This window comes from Thamnophis sirtalis, unplaced genomic scaffold (genome assembly GCF_051295495.1).
Source record: "Thamnophis sirtalis isolate CommonGarterSnake01/CBP01778 unplaced genomic scaffold, rThaSir2_p1.2 scaffold_2, whole genome shotgun sequence".
In the NCBI taxonomy this organism is placed as follows: domain Eukaryota; kingdom Metazoa; phylum Chordata; class Lepidosauria; order Squamata; family Natricidae; genus Thamnophis; species Thamnophis sirtalis.
In genome coordinates, this window is record NW_028261382.1 from 38,962,185 (window position 1) to 38,978,753 (window position 16,569).

A 16,569-nucleotide genomic window follows, 5' to 3' on the forward strand; every position below is an offset into this window, starting at 1 on the left:
GAAGGAGAGCTCGGGCCGGGCGAGGGCAGGACCACCCCAAGCTCCTGCACGGACGCCGGCACAGAAGGGGAACTGATCCAAGAGTCCGCCCGTCCGGAGGGGATTCCCTGGGCTGCAAAGGCCCTTCGGCCTCTCCGAATTCTGGAAGTCCAGCAGTTTCAGCCCATCCCTCCCCCAGTTGGAGAGCAAAAGGACGAAGACTCCAGGTCCCCCAGTCAGACACGCTGGAGCTCCAGGCTTTGCCCTCCTGGGGAGGCGCCACATTTAGGGGGCGATTCTGGGCCTGCCTCTCCCCCCTTCCCACAAATGTCAGTCCCGGAGACTTTGCCAGATCTGCAGCTCAGCAACCACGTTTTCCCAGCTATCGGACGTGGTGTGGGCTGAAGGAGAGAGAAAGAACTGCCGACCCCAGAGGTTGGTTTTGCAAAAGCTAAGCCGAGTCGGAAAGCCCGAAAGCTCCCGGATGGGAGACCACCAGGAGATCCAACGTTCTGCAGAAGCTTTGCTTGCTGTCACAATGGTGCTTTATAAGAAAACGCGTGGCTCCCTTTTGACACAGACCAGAAGGGCGGAGGACCAAATATTGAAACGGAAGTTATACATTGATGGCCCCCACCCCCCACCCCCGTCCGAGGTTCCAGCCCTCACTGACCGCAAGTCTCTCTCTTTAAATTACCCACAACCGGCCATGCAGCATTTTGCATTTTGCCTGGAAACCTCCCTGCCCACTCGGCTGCGGAGAAGGGATCACCACGCGGGGTCAGGCGGAGAGCAAGGTTGCTTCAGGAGGGCTGCCCAGGCCACGGGGGAAACCCTTGGCAAAGGGGGCACCAACCGGGGCCGGGCTGTTGGAGGGAGGCAAAGCCAGGGAGCCACGCAAGGGCTACGGGCCGCTCCGAAGGGCCCAGTCCCTCCTGCCACGCAGCCCCTTCTTCAGCCTTCACATGAGAGGCTGAGTCACGAACGGGGCCCCCCATCCTCAGGGCCACAACAGCAGCTCCTCCTTAGCCCCCCACCTCTGCCCACAGGGAGCTCCCCCTACATCCGCCCTGGAGGGTCTCTGGGCACCAGCTGCAGCACTCAGTCCTTGGCCCTGGACAGAGAGAGAGGCAGCCCCCCACGGTGGGGGTGGGGGGGACCCTAGTCCTAGCACTGGAGAACCAAATTGGGGGGGGGATTTCTTCCCAGGCAGATGCCAAGGCAGACGGGTGCCCTCTTTCCGCCCATCCATGGCCAGTCCAGGCAGAAGGCAGGAGGGAGCCCAGCTGAAACCCCCTCTCCCCCTCCCCACGAGGGCGCCCCGCATACCTGTCCAGGGCAGGGGGGCGCATGTTCATGGTTTGCACTCAGGTCCAGCACCCAGAGGCGGAGGGCCCGGGTCCTTCGGCTGGGCGAGGAGGAGGAGGAGGAGGAAGGTGCAGAAAGAGTCACTTCCCCATGCCGGGTGGGGGGCATCCAGGCAGCCCCCCCCCCAACGCCGTGCCCAGCCCCCCTTGGCTTCTTCCCTTGCAGGAGGGGCCTCTTCCTTGGCTGGTCTACATCGGAGGGGCTCAGAAAGGCCGCGGGGGGGGGGCAGCAGATCCCCCTCCTCAGGATCTCAAAGGCCCAGCGGATCCCAGGAGCGGAGGGTCCACTTCTACCAGCCGGGCATCTGGGGGCCGCGGGGGCCGCCCAGCAGGAGAAAGTCCGGGCGGGATCCGCCTCCGCTGCTGCTCGGGGGGCGCCTCCTGCGGGGGGGGGAGAGGGGGGGTCAGCGGGGCCTGCAGGGGGGCATCGGGGGGCAGGGAAGGAGGGGTTTCGGCCCACCCGGGAAGACCCCCTCCCCCTCCCTCCCTCCCCCCTTGCAGAGGGCCCATGGGGGGGGGTCGCTGCACGGGTCGCCCTCCCGGCCCCGCCGAGGCCTGCTGCGGCGCAAAGCCCCGGACTCGCCCGGCCCTTCAAGCCTCGGCCGCCGCCGCCTCCTTGCCTGCTAACGCCGCCGCCGCCGGCCCTGCGGAAGGGGCAGCGGGAGCCCCGCGTCTCTGCCCGCCTCCGCCGCCTCCCTTCGCCCGGCCGCTCCTTGGCTCGTCGGCGGCGGCTGCTGCTGCTTCTCCGCCCGCCTTCCTCCTCCTCCTCCTCCTCCTCTGCTGGGTCTAATCCCCGCCCCGCTTCCTGCGGGAGGCTTCGCTCTGCAGCAGGTGGGAGGGGGCTCCCTCCCTCCCCCCTCCCTCCCCCGCCGGCCCCCTCCCGGCGCTGCTGCAGAGGCGGAAGGCGACCCCTCCCCGCATCCCCGGCGCCCCCCCCCCGTAGCAGCCCCTCTCCTTCCCCGGCTGCACTGGCCGCAGAAGGCCCCCCCCCGACCCCTCCCCTAGTGGAGACCTGGCAGTTTCAGCCCAGGCGCCCCCCCCTCCCTCCGACCCACCGCCCGGGGCTTTCCTGGTGGTCTCCCATCCCAACAGGGGCCGCTGCCCTCCTCCGCCCCTTTCCTGGGCTGCTACTGAGTAGGGGGTGCTGCTCCTTCCGGAGGGAGGGGGGCGGCCAAAGCCAGGAAGCGCTTCTCACGATGGCCGGTGAGCACTTTCAGGAAAAAGGGGGTGTTTTCCCCACCTTTGAAAGTGGAGGTTGGGGGGCAGCTGGGGGGGGATATTTTCTCCCTTTTAATTGCTGTGCATCAATGCTGAAGAAAAGGGGGGGTCCAGGCTGCCCCCCCCCCAAAATCTTCCTCCTCCCCCTCCATGGATTTCATTTATTCCTTCATTAACATGATTTTTTCATAACTCCGGCTGAGGCTCTTTTATTTATTATCGCAACTTTAAAGGCAGCAGAGACAGAAAAGGGGCATCTCGGACCATCCAGGTCGTTTCCACGATACTAATCATGTTCTAGAATTATCCTGCAGTTTTGCAGGAAAATGTCTTTAAAAGCGTTGCCCTCAAAAGTATTCAGCAAGGGGGGAAAAGTTCAAAGCATCGTAAAGAAATGGGGGTTTTCTGCCCATCCGGCTCCCTTTTGCGCAAAGCCCCATCCTCAGCCGATCCTTCTTGGCTGACTCTCCCTGCTTTGGTGTTGCAGATAAAGGGACCGATGCCTCAGGAGTCTCTTTTCCTGCCCTGGGTGGACGGGAGGTGGAGGAGCTGCCCACACACCCTCTGGAGCCACAGCAGCTTCCTTGCAATAAAGCCAACCGGGCACCAGGGGCTGCTGGTGCTTCTCCCTGGACCGGATCGCCGGGACCTGCGCAGAAAGGCGGAGGGCTGCTCCCCCTGCACTTCCGTTCCCCCAAGGGAGGAGGGGGGCTCGTCCAGGTCTAAATAGCCACCCGCCCCTGGCTAAGGAGAGCCCATTTTCATTCCCCAGGCCACGGACCGGTTTTCTGCCAGGCCAAGCCTCCTCAGAGGGACTAGCTGCATGGAGCGTCTCCTTCGGAGGCTCCCCAACCTCCCTGGGGCGGTCACGGGGCCACTGGCCACCGGTGGGAGCCCAGGGAAGGGTCTTCCGTGCTCCCCATCTGGAGCACTCATGCCCAGCACTTGGGGGTCCATTTGGGGCTCTTCCTTCCGAGGGTCCTGCAACCTGGGCTCAGTGGTGGACGAAAGGGCCGGGAAGGGGGGTCTGGGGCCCCTCCTGCCAGAATGAGGGGTGAAGCCTCGATGGGGAAGTGGCTGAAGGAAGAAACTTGCCTTTGGCGCTTAAACCACAGTAGGAACTGGGGAGGCAGGAAGGTGGGGGGGAGGTGTCCGGGGGGGGGGGGGGGAGATCAGAGAAGGGGAGGGGGTGTAAAGGTGCAGAAGGCCGGGAGGGAGGAGCAGCCAGGCCCCCCGAAGGACTCTCCCTTCTGATCACTCGGGAGGGAGCGAAGGCAGCCAGAGGGACGGCAAAACTTTCCTCGCCTCAGAACAATCGTTCTTACCTGGGTGCAAAGTTAATTCATTAATAATAAACTAAGCCTGTTTGCTCAGAGGTGAGTTCGGCTGGAGCCTGCGCTGGAGCGGAGCCAAGGCTGTTCCCCGAGAGGCTGAAATCCTTCAGCTGCTGAGCAGCCTCCGCGATCGGCCTTTCCGGAGTGCAAATAACAGCGGCCGACCGAAGGCTCCTCCTTTCAGAAGTGCAGGAAGGGCCCCTGGGGGGTGGCTCTTGATGGGACCCCAGGAGATTCGGCCTCAGAGCTGGTGGGGCTAGCACCCTCCTCCTCCTCCTCCTTTTGCAAGGCCCAGGCAGAGGGAGAGGCCTTCCAGGCCTTCTGAATGCATCGCCATGCTATTTCCCGTTAATTGACCATTGCTGAAATATACCATAATTCCAACGCCCTCCAATTGTTCCACGGCCGTCCTGAGATGCTTCACGCTGTTTAAATTAGGACTCCTCCTGCCTAGAATTAACCAGCTGGCTCAGGAGCCTCTCTACCTTTTACCAGCGCTGGAGAGGATGCCCCCCTCCCGGCACACACAACCCCTGGCCGTAGCAGGAATTGGCTGCTCTCCTGTCCCCTGGATGTCCCATCTCCTGACTGCCCCTGACAGAGAGGACGGTCGAAGTAGGGCAGGCTGGCCGGGCAGGATTCGGCTTCTACACCCAGCCAGAAAGGGCCAAATCTCTTCCTGAAGCCCCTTCCCCAGGGCAGGCCTTTGCCCCCGCCCCCTTACCTGTCCTCCAGCAGGACCCTGGGAGAGAGGGGGCTCCCAGGAGGACCTCCCCACAAGGCATCTGGCACAGCAGCCTGACATGAGGGCAAATGGAAGGGCCCCCCTGAGGGCCACTTCGAGCCGCTTGCAAAGCCACCCAGGAGCATTTGGTTGGGGCTGGGGAAGCCTCAGGGAAGCAGCTCAGATAAAACAACCCCTTCCCCAAATTGCCTTCCTTCCTAGCTGGGCTGCCCTCTGCTCACTAAAGCTCTTAATCCAGAAATTCTTCCGGTTTCTATTTTCCCAGCCCAGGTCCGTCCTCCCGTTTCCCTTGGCCCCCTTTTTCCCTTCCCACCTCAAGGCTCTCTGGGCCACGGAGAGTTGCAATACATACAAGAGAGAACACGAGATCGTTAAGCCATATGTGGAAGATGAAAGGCAGGATAACAGCCCCAACCAGAATCGGTTGCTACATTACAGATCGCTTTTCCAAACTGAGAAGATGCAAAGGGGTTTTAAAATTTAAGCCCTTGAAACGTAAAACACGAAATAACGAGAAGGGAAGGATGGGACGAAGGCAGCAACTCTGCAGAGGACAGAATCCGGTTTCCTTTCCACAAGGAGGGTTTTAGAAGCCAGACTGGGCACAAGTGAATGGAGAGGGGCGAATTCTACCTCCCTCCAGGAGAAAACGTTTCCCCAGGCAGGAAAGGAGGGCTCCCCCTCTATGAAAAGGATGCCCCAGCAGCACTGGAGCATATGCTGCCTGCGTTGGTCCTCTGGGGCACGGAAGGGGTGAGCAAAAGCCCCCGTGGGCACCCCAAGCATGGGAGCAGGCTGGAGGCGTGCCTGGCGGCAACTGTGGACATAGCAAACTGGGAAAGGGCCGCTGGCACAAAAGAGCCACATCCACTGTGGAGATCCTTTCAGATGGATCCGGCTTCCTTCCTTCCTTCTTGCTCCACACTTTCCCGGGGCCTCTGATTGGGGCACCCGGCAGGTTCCAACAGGTGGTTTCCGCCTGCGTGAGGGCAGGTTTTTCCTTGCAAGCAGAATTCCAGTTGAGCCGGCCTGGCTGGCAGGCAGGGAGAGCTTGGAATCGCCTCGCAGCCTCTCACTCGATCGGCCAAATCCCCCCTCCCCACGAAATCTGCTTAGCGCCACTGAGCTGAGCAAGGAGGCCGCTTGTCCAAAACCTCTTATGTCGTCGGTCTCATCAAGCTGATTGCGGGAGACGCAATGCTGGCTCTGCGGCCAAGGGGAGGAGGGGGGGCTGAGGAAACTGGGAGGGGGACCCTCCCCCCCACCCTCTACACCTTCCGTGCAGCTTCTTAGCTTCCCAGGCTGTCCTGGGCTGACCCAGTTAAGAAGGACACACGAATTAACTAACAGCGACGGACGGCCAGAGGTTCCAGCCACACTCCCCACCAGACATTTACCCAGGCTGGTGTACGAGTGGCAGAGGCCTACCAGGAGGACATGTGCTTTGAGGGAGGGGCATCTAAGGTGCCCACCTGTTGGCCAAGCCCAAAGGGAGCCCGTTGCCTCTGCTGAGAACGGAATCCTCCAGCGGGAAAACCCCCGGATGAGGAGAGGCAGCCGGATCGGGGCCTTTCAAAGGGTGCCATCCTTTGGGACCTTCATCCCTCATTGCCCGAAGAGGCTTGCCACCCTCTGCCCGGGCCACCATCACCCTCCGCTTCCCTTTAGAAGCGTCATCCCAGGATCCGCAAGGAAAGGCAATTTTCTGGGAGAAGCTGGCTCCCGATCCAGGGAAGGGTGGAACCCCAAAACACTCTACACAATCGGTGGCCCAGACTGGCAGGCGGAGGAAATCTGGCTGATTGAAGATGTGGCAAGGAAGATGTTTCCAGGAAGTGCCACATCCTGCCTAGGAGAGAGCCAGCGCCGGAGTCTCTCGCCAAAAGGTGCCTTGGAGGAAAAGGGGGGAGCTGGGGTTTCATACCCCGCCCCCTGGGTTGGTCCATTCCCAGGGCCTGCCACCTGTTTTCCATGCTTCAGCAGCAGTGGAAGCTGTTGGTCGTTACCCATTGGGGCACACAGTCTCTTGAGCAATAAACCCAGCTCGGCACCCTGTTTTCTCGAGGCAGAAGTAACAGCCACGGGGGGGGGGGGGGGGCAAGGATCTGGAGGGGAAGATGGGGCCACTTCACCCCGGCCCTAGGCAATTGGAGCTCCCGAGATACACACACACACACACAGAGCGTCCAGGGAGGGTTTCCGGCTGCTCCTAACACTGTGTTTCTCAACCTTGGCCACGTGAAGATGTCCGGACTTCAACTCCCAGAATTCCCCAGCCAGCATTCGCTGGCTGGGGAATTCTGGGAGTTGAAGTCCGGACATCTTCACGTGGCCAAGGTTGAGAAACACTGTAAATCTTCTAACGTACCTGCAGAAGCCCCAGAAGCCACTGGGAGGAACAGGAGGAACTGGCTCCTTGGAAGCCTTTGTGGAGGAGCTGAGCCCGAGGCCCTTTCCATTGCCTCAGACAGGCTCCGGGTTCGTGTTCTTGGCCTACTTGGCTGCAGCCTGCAGGGGAAGAGGCCGCCCTGCTGATGGGAAGCCTCCATGGAGGCTGTTTAGGAGACTGGAGCCAGGACGATGAGCCTGGGAATCCTAGTTTTGTCTAAGCACACCAAGTCGGTTGCAGCCGACTTGCCACCCGCAGCTTGGTCTGCAAAGGTTTGGGCCTCGCCAGGGAGGGAGCCAAGGAGGCAGGGGGGAAAGGAACCAGGGAGGGTGCCGCCAGAAACAGGTGGGGAGCCGGAGTGGCGTTTCCCCAGCTGCCATCTTTGCCCGCCTTGGCACAACCTGCCCGGGAGCCTCCCGTGTGACTCCCTGGGCGACAGGCTCCATGACGCTGCAGGCCGTGCTGAAAGGGAGCCGCTCCCTGCCCTCCTGCCAAGGGGCGCTCCGGGGAGGGAGAGCGCGTGAATCACGGGCAACCCGGGTGGGGTTTTCTCATCCCACACGCCTCCCTTCACGGGGCAAAGCGGTGACCTGCCATCAGCACCCCGCAGGCTCTGCCCCGGCTGGCCTTTGAGAGGGACACGCCGAGCTCTGGACGGAGCAAGGGCCGGAGCTGTGGCCAGGACAGAGCGGGCAACAACGCGGGAATACCCAGGCTCCCTCCAGGGAAGAGGGAGGGGCAGAAGGGAAGGGACCGAGATAATCAGTGCAGCCGGACTGAGTCATCTCCCAGGTCAAAGGTGCCTCTTCACCCGAGCTGCCTTCAGAGGTGGAAAACCGTCGCCAAGGAAGCCCCGGGTCTCCAACAGGCCCCCAGTGGCCTTAGCCTCCTCCCTGCAGCTCCTGGAAGTGGGCGGAAAGATGCCCCATGGCGTGGCTGAGCTGGGACCCCCGGTGTGGCTGAGGGTCCACCTTTGCAGCCGAGCGGCTGCCCACCCACCCGTCCTCCAGGCCCTCCCCTTGCCTGAATCAGAGCCTCCCCGTCTCACAGGGGGACCCAGCCGCCTGCCCTCCCCTCTGCCCGGCAGTCTCCTTGCGCCACCGACGCCAAATGCCAACGTTCGGCCTCCCCAGAAGCAAAAGACGGAAGGAAGCCCAGCAGACTTTACTTAAAAGGTTTATTTAACTTTTTTTTTCTTAAAATTTGAGGTAAAATATCTCATATCAACTTCCATAACAAAATACAGAGCTATCAGATACCCCTGGAAAAAAATATGTATATTATACATATATTTCTATAACATTACATCATATATATAATATATATGCAAAGTTTTTTTTTTTTTGAAGACTTTATAGAAAGTGGAACGTCTAAAGGCACTGCACAAAAGCATGAGGACTACTTACATATTTTTTTTTTAGACACAATTTTAATCCTGCTTCACATATGGACAAATACCTCAAGCTGTGGAGCGGCTGCCCCACTGTGTTCAGTTCTGCAGCCAGGGCGGGGGTCCCTATGGGAAAATGCTTCCTCTCTCTTCAGGAGGGGAGGTCGGTAAATACTTTGCCACTTTTAACACTCTAAAGTCGACTTTATTTCCTAAGAAGGAGGCCCCTCGAACCCAAGACCGACCTCTCCCCCCAGGTCCCCCCTCACCCCTAAGGCGCAAAAGAAAGAGACAGAGCAAAGCAGGGGTAGAAGGGAAGCCCCCCCAGCCCACCCCCCCTCGAGGTAAATTCTTCCCCTCCGTCTCTCCCCCCACCCCCCGCAATGGGGAGGGGGCTTCTGGATCTTTCCCTCCGGCCCCCCAACGCTGGCTTCCCTGCTGCTTCAGTCCTCCCCACACGGAAGATACCCTTGCTGAGGGCGCCTGCCCAGCCTTGAGGAGCCCCCTTCACCCCAAAGCCCCCCCCACTACAATGGCCTGGCAAAGGGAGGGGGGGGCACGGCCAAAACCCACCTAAGGTTTCCTATGGCTACGACACATCAAAACCATTTCCCCAAAGTACGAAACGCTTCCTCAATTAGCGGCAGACGCGACGTGTGTGTGTCTCCCCCCCCCCCACGCTGGAGCAGCGGATTCAGTTTTTGGCACAAAGAGATGGCAGGTGCACCCCCAACGCAGCTGGCCAGGGGAAGGGGCTTCCTTGCCCCCCAACACACGGCCCCCCACCCGCCTGGGGCTTGAAAGCTCTCCCCCCCCAGCCCCCTGGAGCACCCAGAGCTGGGCCCTTGAATCCCTGAACAGGCATCGCAGCTCTCAGAGCCCCCCACCCCCCAGGCAGAGATTGCAAGGGGCAGAAGGTGGGGAGGGGCTCCAACCCCCAGCCCTCCCTCTCCCCGGAGAACACCGGCGGCCCCCACCCCGTGGCCCCCCCACCCCTCCTGGCACTTGGGTTCAATAGAAGGAAAGAGTGCAGCTCCCAGCAGGCAAAGGCGGCCCCTCTGTTTCAGTTCCTGAGTTTCGGGCCCCCCCACGGCCAGCCCCCTCCCTCCCTCTGGGGGCCCCCCTCCCCTCACCCCATGCAGCAGGAAGGCGCTAAGGCTTGGACATGCAAGGGGGCAGCTGAAGCAAAGGGGCAGAGCTCCCCACCGGACCCCAGACCCACCCACTGCCCGCCTGCACACGTTAAGAGCAGAGACCTCCTGTCCCCCCCCCCAGCCTCCTCCAAGAAGTCCCCCCCATGGCTTTCTTCACATGCTACAAACAGGAACCCCACAGACGTCTCCAAGGGACAGAATAGAGGGGAGCCTCATTTAGAGCCCCCCCCCATCTCCACAGGATCCTTGAGCTGCTCTGGCAAGGCGGGGGGGGGGCCACTAAGACTGTGCCTGCTGCAAAGGCCCCCCCCCAGGAAAGAGCCTGGTGCAACTGAGGCCACCAACCCCCCCTTCCTCAAGATTCGGCAGGCCCCCCCCCGCCCAGTTAAGAGCTTCCAGGAGGGCCAAGCACTCCGAGCTCCCGGCCTGTGGAGACCCCCCTCCCAGCTATTCAAGAGCCTCTCTCGCAAAGGGGCCATGGAATCTCTCTGTCTAGGACCCCCCTCCCCAAAGACCAAGGAAAGGGAGGGAGGGGTTAGGGTTAAGCCAGGGCTGCGTTAAAGGCATCTGGGTCTCTGTTTCACTTCCCCTCCCCACCCCTGAAAGCTCGAGAGTTGAGCTTCCCATGGCTTCTTCTTCTTCTACAGTCAAAAAAGGTGAAACCCCCCCACCCTCATTTCCACCCCCCCAACAGTCGCTCTGAAGGCTGCCCAGCCAGTGCACCAGCAGCCCCCAGCGCTCCTGCGGGGGGGTCGGCCTCCCTCGCCTCCCAAAACGCCCCCTCCCAAAACTGAAAGACAGTGCAATGTTCCAGCCCCCCCCCCACCCCCAAATTTCCACTCACAACACCGTCCGGCTCTGGCCAGGAAGGGAGACCATCCAGAAAGCCCCCAGAGAGATTCAGACAAGCCCCCCCCCCGTGGGCGGGCCCATCAGAGGCGCTGCTGCTGCTGCTGCGTCAGCCACACAGAAATGGCCGAGGAGGGGGCTTTGCAAGCCAAGGAGCCCCCCTCCCTCAGGACATGAAAAACTGCATTTCACCTGCAATGCACACGCATACACACACACAAAGCAACCCCCACCCCCCCCACCCCGCAAGTTAGTGAAGCCCTCCTCGCCCTCCGCCTGCCCCCCCCAGCCAGGAAAACCTTTGCTACATGACACCTCGGAGCCACCCTGTCTCCCCCCCCCACCCGTCCTAAGTATCCACCGCAGCCTTGGGGGCCAGCAGGATGTGGGGTGTGTCCAGGCTGCCGGCCCAGGAGGGCTTCCCGCTGGGGGTCTCCTCGGGGGCTTCCGCCAGCCGGTCCCCGTTCCAGCGACGCTTCAGGCGCAGCTTGGGGGGCATGAGGGCATCCTCCCTCCTCTCCGGGGGCCCCGGCTCCCACCCGGGCTCCTGCGCGGGGAGCTTCTCGGGGGCCCCTTCCTCCTGCTTCAGCTTCTTGGCCAGGCCGGGCGCCAGGGAGACTCCCGGCCAAGCCGGGGCGGCCGGGTGCAGGAAGAGCCTCTTCTCCCGTGGCGGCTCCGGGCGTCGCAGTGGAGGGCCGGAGCCCTCGCTCTCCTCCCGCCCGGCCGGGACTCTCTCCGGGGAGTCGGTGCCGCCGGGCTCCTCATCCGCGGGCCTCTCCAGCTTGATCCGGGGGGGCGACGGAGGCGGCCCGCTGCCCCCCTCGCTCTCGTGGCGCTCCCGGTGCTTGCGCCCGGCGGGCGGGGGCTGCAGCTTGATGGGGAAGGGGGGCTGCTCCTCGTGGGGCGGCTGGCAGGCCAGGGGCGGGAGGAGGAGGCCCGGGTAGCGGGGGAAGGTCCGGGGGCTGAGGTGGTAGTTGAAGACGGAGCAGGCCTGGGAGTGGAGGTAGTGCTTCATCTCCTCGGGGCTGAAGGAGAAGCAGCTGCCGCCGCCGGGCGCAAAGGGGCTCATGGCCGAGGAGGGGCTGTAGGAGAAGAGGGTGGGGGTCAGCGACAGGGCGGGGGAGAGGGGCACGTTGAGCACCCCCCCGCGGGGAGGGAGGGGGGACCCGGCGAAGGGGCTGTGGGCGTCTGGGTAGAGGCCGCCCCGGCCGAAGAGGGGCAGCACCAGGTCCGGCTTGCGCTTCGGGTGGCCGACGGTGCCCGGGGCGGCCGCCGTGTTGCAGGAGGCCAGGAGGTCGACCCTGCGGTGCCAATCGGGAGAGCCCCCGTCCAGCTCCAGCGCCGGAGACGCCTTCTCGTCCGCGCTGCCGTTGCTGAGCGCCTCCTGGCCCGGCGGCCCCAGGGCTCTGGCCGAGAAGCAGCCCGGCTGGGAGTCCTCGCCGGGCGACTGGCCCTCCAGGGAGAAATGGAAGCGGGAGGAGGCCGTGGGCACCGGAGGGGCGCTTTGTGGCACGGCGCCTGGCAGGGAAGAGAGGAGGGGGAGTCAGAGGGGGGTCTCAGGAACACAAAGCCACAAGAGGCGGGATTGGGCTCTTGTGAGTTGGGGTGCCCCAGAAGCCGCTTCTGGGGCAATGAAATGATGGAGATCCAGGCCTGGGGAGGCAGTGCCCACCCTCCCTTGACCGCTGCCCAGACGCCCAGGAGGAGGTCTGCCCAGCCCCCCCCCCTGCTGCCATCTGGGGAGAGGTCTTTCTCCAAGGGCCCCTTCAGAGACCCCTTCCCATCTGTAAGAACGCAGCTGCAGCCAAGGCCTGTCTTGAGCCAGCCCCCTTCCCCTCCGCACCCCCAGATGGCAGAGCTGGATTCTTGGTGTTCTCAGGCTGCCTGGCAGAAGAGGGCAGAGAAGAGGGCAGAAATGGCCCTGCAGTTCCCCCCCCCCCTCCAGCAGCAGAGACTCAACCTTGGCCCTTTCCTTCCCTCCCTCCCTCCCTGGCAGGGTGGGGCCTCCACCTCCCCAGGCGAGAGGAAAGGAAAGAGGCTGTAATCACAGGGCAGCTTCCAGCCCGAGGGAGCGCAGGGCGTGGCCGAGAGGAATCAGGGTGAGCAACTGCCCGGACTTGTTCCTGCGCTTGTACAGGCCACGGGGGTGCAGCCCTGCTCCGCTCTTGGGGCCCGGCTTTCGGCTGAGGATCACGTGGCCGGACCTCCCTGGCAACAGGGACCTGCGCCCTGGGACACCCCCCCCCCTCCAAAGAGCAGGCAGAAAGGAGCAAAGACCAAGGGGGGGGCCCTCCTGCACGGGTGGGCCGAGGGGTGGAGGCCGCGGGGGCAGCAGGAAGGAGCTCGGCCTGGGGAAGCACAGCCTCTTGCAAGGGGCCCTTGGGGAAAGCCGGGGCTCCGGAGGTCCACCTGGGGGGGCAGAACCCTGGGAAGCGGCTGGCCTCGCCCTCTTCCCAGCCACACCCAGCAACACTGCCCGAAGCATCAGCCGAGGAGGCCGGAGCTCCTCTGCCTGGCCCGGGGCGGCTACTGCTGGTTCCCACATTGGGGAGGGCGTCTCCCTTGCCTGCCTTTTTTCCCAAGCCCAGGAAAAGCCTCCAGCCCTTCCTCCGCCAGTGGCCGAACACCGGGAGGAAAAGGGGCCTGTGGAGGAATACGGGAGGGGCCCCTGTGATGGCAGCAGGCAGGTCTGGCAGCCCCAGGAAACCAGGCCCTGCCCATTGGAGCCCCTGGCGAAAGGGGCCAGAGCCAAATGCAGGAAAGAACCACCCTTCGGCTGGGGAAAAAGCCAGGCCGTCAGGTGTTCAGCCAGAACTTCTAGGGGTGGTGGAGAACCGATGCCAGCTGCCCTCCACCCGATTCCCAGATGCTGAAGGAGCAGCTAGAATCTGCCTCCTGGGCTCTCAACTGGAAAGGCTCCCTCGGGACGGACCCTCGTCCTCCTCAGCCCAGCCCACTCCGCAGGGAGAGCCCGGGAGGGTGGCCAACCAGGGTCACTCACAATAGCGGAATGAATGAGAATATTCCCCTGGCCAACCCGCCAGGCCTCCCCCCCCAACCCCCACCTGGCAGAACCGGGGCCCATGGACTGCTCACCGGTGGGGCGGATGTTCAGGAAGGGGTAGCTGGGCATCACCAGTTTGTTGAAGTTGAACTTGTAGGTGAACCTCTTGCCTTTCGTCTTATGCAGGATCCGCTTGTTGTAGTAGTACCTGCAAAGGGGAGAGAGACACCCATCAGTCTCTTTGGGGGGGGCACGAGTAGCAGGGGAGAGACCCTGTGTCAGCCCTTCTGTCTGGCCTTTGCCCCATACACACACTCACAGGGAGAGAGAGGGAGAGAGAAAGAGACAGAGAGACAAAAAGATTGAGAGATATAGAGAGAAAAAGAGAGAGAGAGAAAGAGAGAGGAAGGAAGGAAGGAAGGAAGGAAGGAAGGAAGGAAGGAAGGAAGGAAGAGCTCTGCGAATTAGAGATTTGCAATATGCAAACACAGGTCACGCCTCCTTGAAAGGGACAGAGGGCAGAAGGCTGGCAAGGGTGCTCAGCTTCCTGGGAAGAAAAGCCAAGGACGTGCCACCCGGGCCACCAGCGCTCACAGCTTGGCACCGGCTCAAGTCCGTTGCTCTGCCAACCCAAAGGGTGAGGCACGGGGGAAGAGCTCAAGAAGGCGGCCAGGGGACGGCAGCCACTTTCCAGAGAGAGGATTTCAAACCCTGGGAGTTTTTCCCCCCACACAGGGGGCTCCTTGGCAACACAGACCCACCCACCCGCTCAGGAAATCTAGCCCCAATCGGGATCTTTGGGACAGGAGGGCCCTCCAAAACTATGGGGAGGGTGCAGGGATGTGGGAGCCCAGGTACGGCAGGGAGGGTGAACGGATGAGGAAGGCAGGTGGGCCTTTGCAGAACCATCTCCCCTGAGTGCTTCCTGCTAAGACTGCCGGCATTCCCCAGGCTGCCCCCAAACCCCCCATCTTCAGCCCAAGGGTTGTTTCCGGGGGGCCCGCGCTCACCGGAGGGCCCGGCTCAGCTTGTCGTAGTTCATCTGGGGTTTGCATTTCCTGCGGCCCCACAGCCGGGCCACCTCGTCCGGGTCCTTGATGACAAACTCCCCGTATTCTCCCTGCTGCCAGGCGATCACGTGCCGGAACTCCTCCTTCTGCAAGAGCTCCAGGATGAAGTGCCAGAGCTGGATCTGGCGGGAGCCCGGGCTGGACTCGGTCTTGTAGGCCCAGTCAGGGAAATGGTAGCCTGGCAGACCGGGAGGCAGAGGCCGCAGTCAGGACCCCTGCAAGCCGACCGTCTCCGCCCCCTTGCCCAGCTGAGTGGCGGAGGCGACAGGCCCACCTGCGGCCCCAGAGAAGGTGGGCACAGCGGCCGCTGCCACCCTCTTCGGGCGCCCCCTCCCAGCCCCAGAGCAGGGATTGGCAGCCCAGGGGAAGGCCGGGAGGAAAGGCTCTGCCGAGGGAGACCCCCTGCCCCCCTTGGGGAAGAAGAAGATCCTGGTCCTCCAGCCAAGCCCTCCAGGGAAGCCTCACCTCCTCCTCCTTCCGGTTTCTCCACAATGGGGCAGCCGGCCTTCATGTCTCTGCTCCTGCGAGGGAGGCCGGAGGGAAGGAAGAAGGAAAAGCAGGGTGAGCGCCTCAGGGATTCCCAGCAAGGCTTCCTCCCCCAAGGAAACGGCCACCTGCCCCCCAAGCTCCCCCCAGGCTCCCCCCCCATCGGCCCTCCGGCTGCTTTTATCAGGACGGCCACCGCCCCCCTCTCCCCCGGTTGGGCTCCTCAGTGTAAACAGGGCAACTGGGCATCCTGGGGGGGGGGGGGACAAGGGACCCCAGAGAGACACCTGCGGGGGGGGGAGGGGGCGGGAGGGGGGTTTCCTCGGCTGCCGCTGGGGGGGGGCGAGGGGAGGGATGGGTTTGCTGGGGAAAGGACGCCCCCCCCACTTTCCTCGGGGTCCGAGCTGCGCTTCTGCCCAGAGGCCCCTAAAGGGACTCCCCGCCCCACATCCCTCCGCCGCTTCCAGGGAAGGGGGGCTCCCCGCCGGCGGCTGTCAAGGAGGCTTCCCGTCCGAGCGGCTCCCCGCCGGCTCCCTTGCCCCCGCCACGCCCGTCTCTGAAGAGCGGTGCCGGAGCCTCCCTGCCGCTCTCTGGGCGGGCGGCGCGCAGGGCCGATCGGGGGCCACGGAAGCGCCGCCCTGGGACTGCGGGGTCTGGGAGCCCCGGGAAGCGGGCTCTGCGGCGCCCGAAGCTCCCCCGCCGCCCGCCCGAGCGGATCCCCTCCCTCTGCCCCCCCCGCCCTCTCCTGCGCGGGGCGCGGATGATGGGTCTCGCGCGAGCGGCCCGGAGGGGAGGATGGGCCCCGCAGTCCCCGCCGCCCCCGAGCGCCTAGCGGGGAAGGCCCGACCCTCCGCCGCGCCCTTCCCGGGCTCACCTGACCGCCGGGCGGCCGGCTGGGGCTCCGTGGGCGGGTGGGTGGGGTGCGGCCTGCGGGGCTGCGCGGCCGCTTCTGCTGCTGCCTCCCGTCGCTCCGCCGCCGCCGCCGCCGCTCCTCGCCCACCTCCAGCGCCAGCCACCGGAAACGGAAACGCCTCGTCGACGGCGCGCCCGCCCACACGACCTGACTCACCGCGCGCCGCTTCCGGGGGAGGCGGCCCGACGGGCGAAGACGCGCGTCACTTCCGATCCGTCAGGACGAGCCGCTCTTACTCCTCCTCTCTATGGTCGTCCGGTTCAGTTTACTTTATTGTCGTTGCACGTGGAGCCACGAAGTGAAATGGCGCCTTCAGTTGCAATTACAAGAATAGAAGAAACACAAACAGTCCTTTACTTTCCATAGGACTGAAGTTTAAAACCTGATATTGCGCCACACCGTGGAACTCGATATGGTTCTTGCCCTGGGATATAAGCTGTTCTTCAGCCTCCGGGTCCTGAGAGCGAATCCGGCGCCTCCGGAGGGGAAAAGGGGCTTGCCGCCCGGTCCTCGCACTTACGGCCGTTCCCCGCATCCCCCGGCACTGCCCCCTTGAAGCAGGAGACGAACGTTCCCTCTGGCTGGAGGGATGAAAGGGGCAGAAGCGCCCAAGTCCCCGTCCTAAGCAGGGACCCCCATCCTAGGCATCGCCCCGCCTGCGGTGCCCGGCA

General features: G+C 63.4%; 1 protein-coding gene across 2 annotated transcripts; it reads right to left on the reverse strand.

Annotated features, from left to right (window-relative positions):
* Positions 1-10,738: 10,738 nt before the first annotated feature.
* LOC106540326 (ETS translocation variant 3) lies at positions 10,739-16,212 on the reverse strand. 2 transcript variants are annotated; one of them, XM_087704975.1, is made up of 5 exons: positions 16,055-16,212; positions 14,965-15,020; positions 14,440-14,677; positions 13,522-13,637; positions 10,739-11,943 (listed from the first exon to the last, which is right to left on the reverse strand). In XM_087704975.1, the coding sequence occupies exons 2-5, from the start codon at positions 15,008-15,010 to the stop codon at positions 10,775-10,777; spliced, it is 1,569 nt and encodes a 522-aa protein (XP_087561101.1). In that variant the 5' UTR covers positions 15,011-15,020; positions 16,055-16,212; the 3' UTR covers positions 10,739-10,774. The 2 variants fall into 2 exon arrangements, with proteins under 2 accessions (XP_087561101.1, XP_087561100.1); XM_087704974.1 differs by lacking the exon at positions 16,055-16,212 and adding an exon at positions 15,860-15,998.
* Positions 16,213-16,569: the final 357 nt, after the last annotated feature.

Excerpts from the sequence above, each read along its gene's own strand:
- LOC106540326 (XM_087704975.1), bottom strand. The coding sequence starts at position 15,010 with ATGAAGGCCGGCTGCCCCATTGTGGAGAAACCGGAAGGAGGAGGAG. Across the intron at positions 14,678-14,964 it reads GAAACCGGAAGGAGGAGGAG|GCTACCATTTCCCTGACTGG; the intron begins GTGAGGCTTCCC and ends CCGGTCTGCCAG. Across the intron at positions 11,944-13,521 it reads CCTGAACATCCGCCCCACCG|GCGCCGTGCCACAAAGCGCC; the intron begins GTGAGCAGTCCA and ends CTTCCCTGCCAG.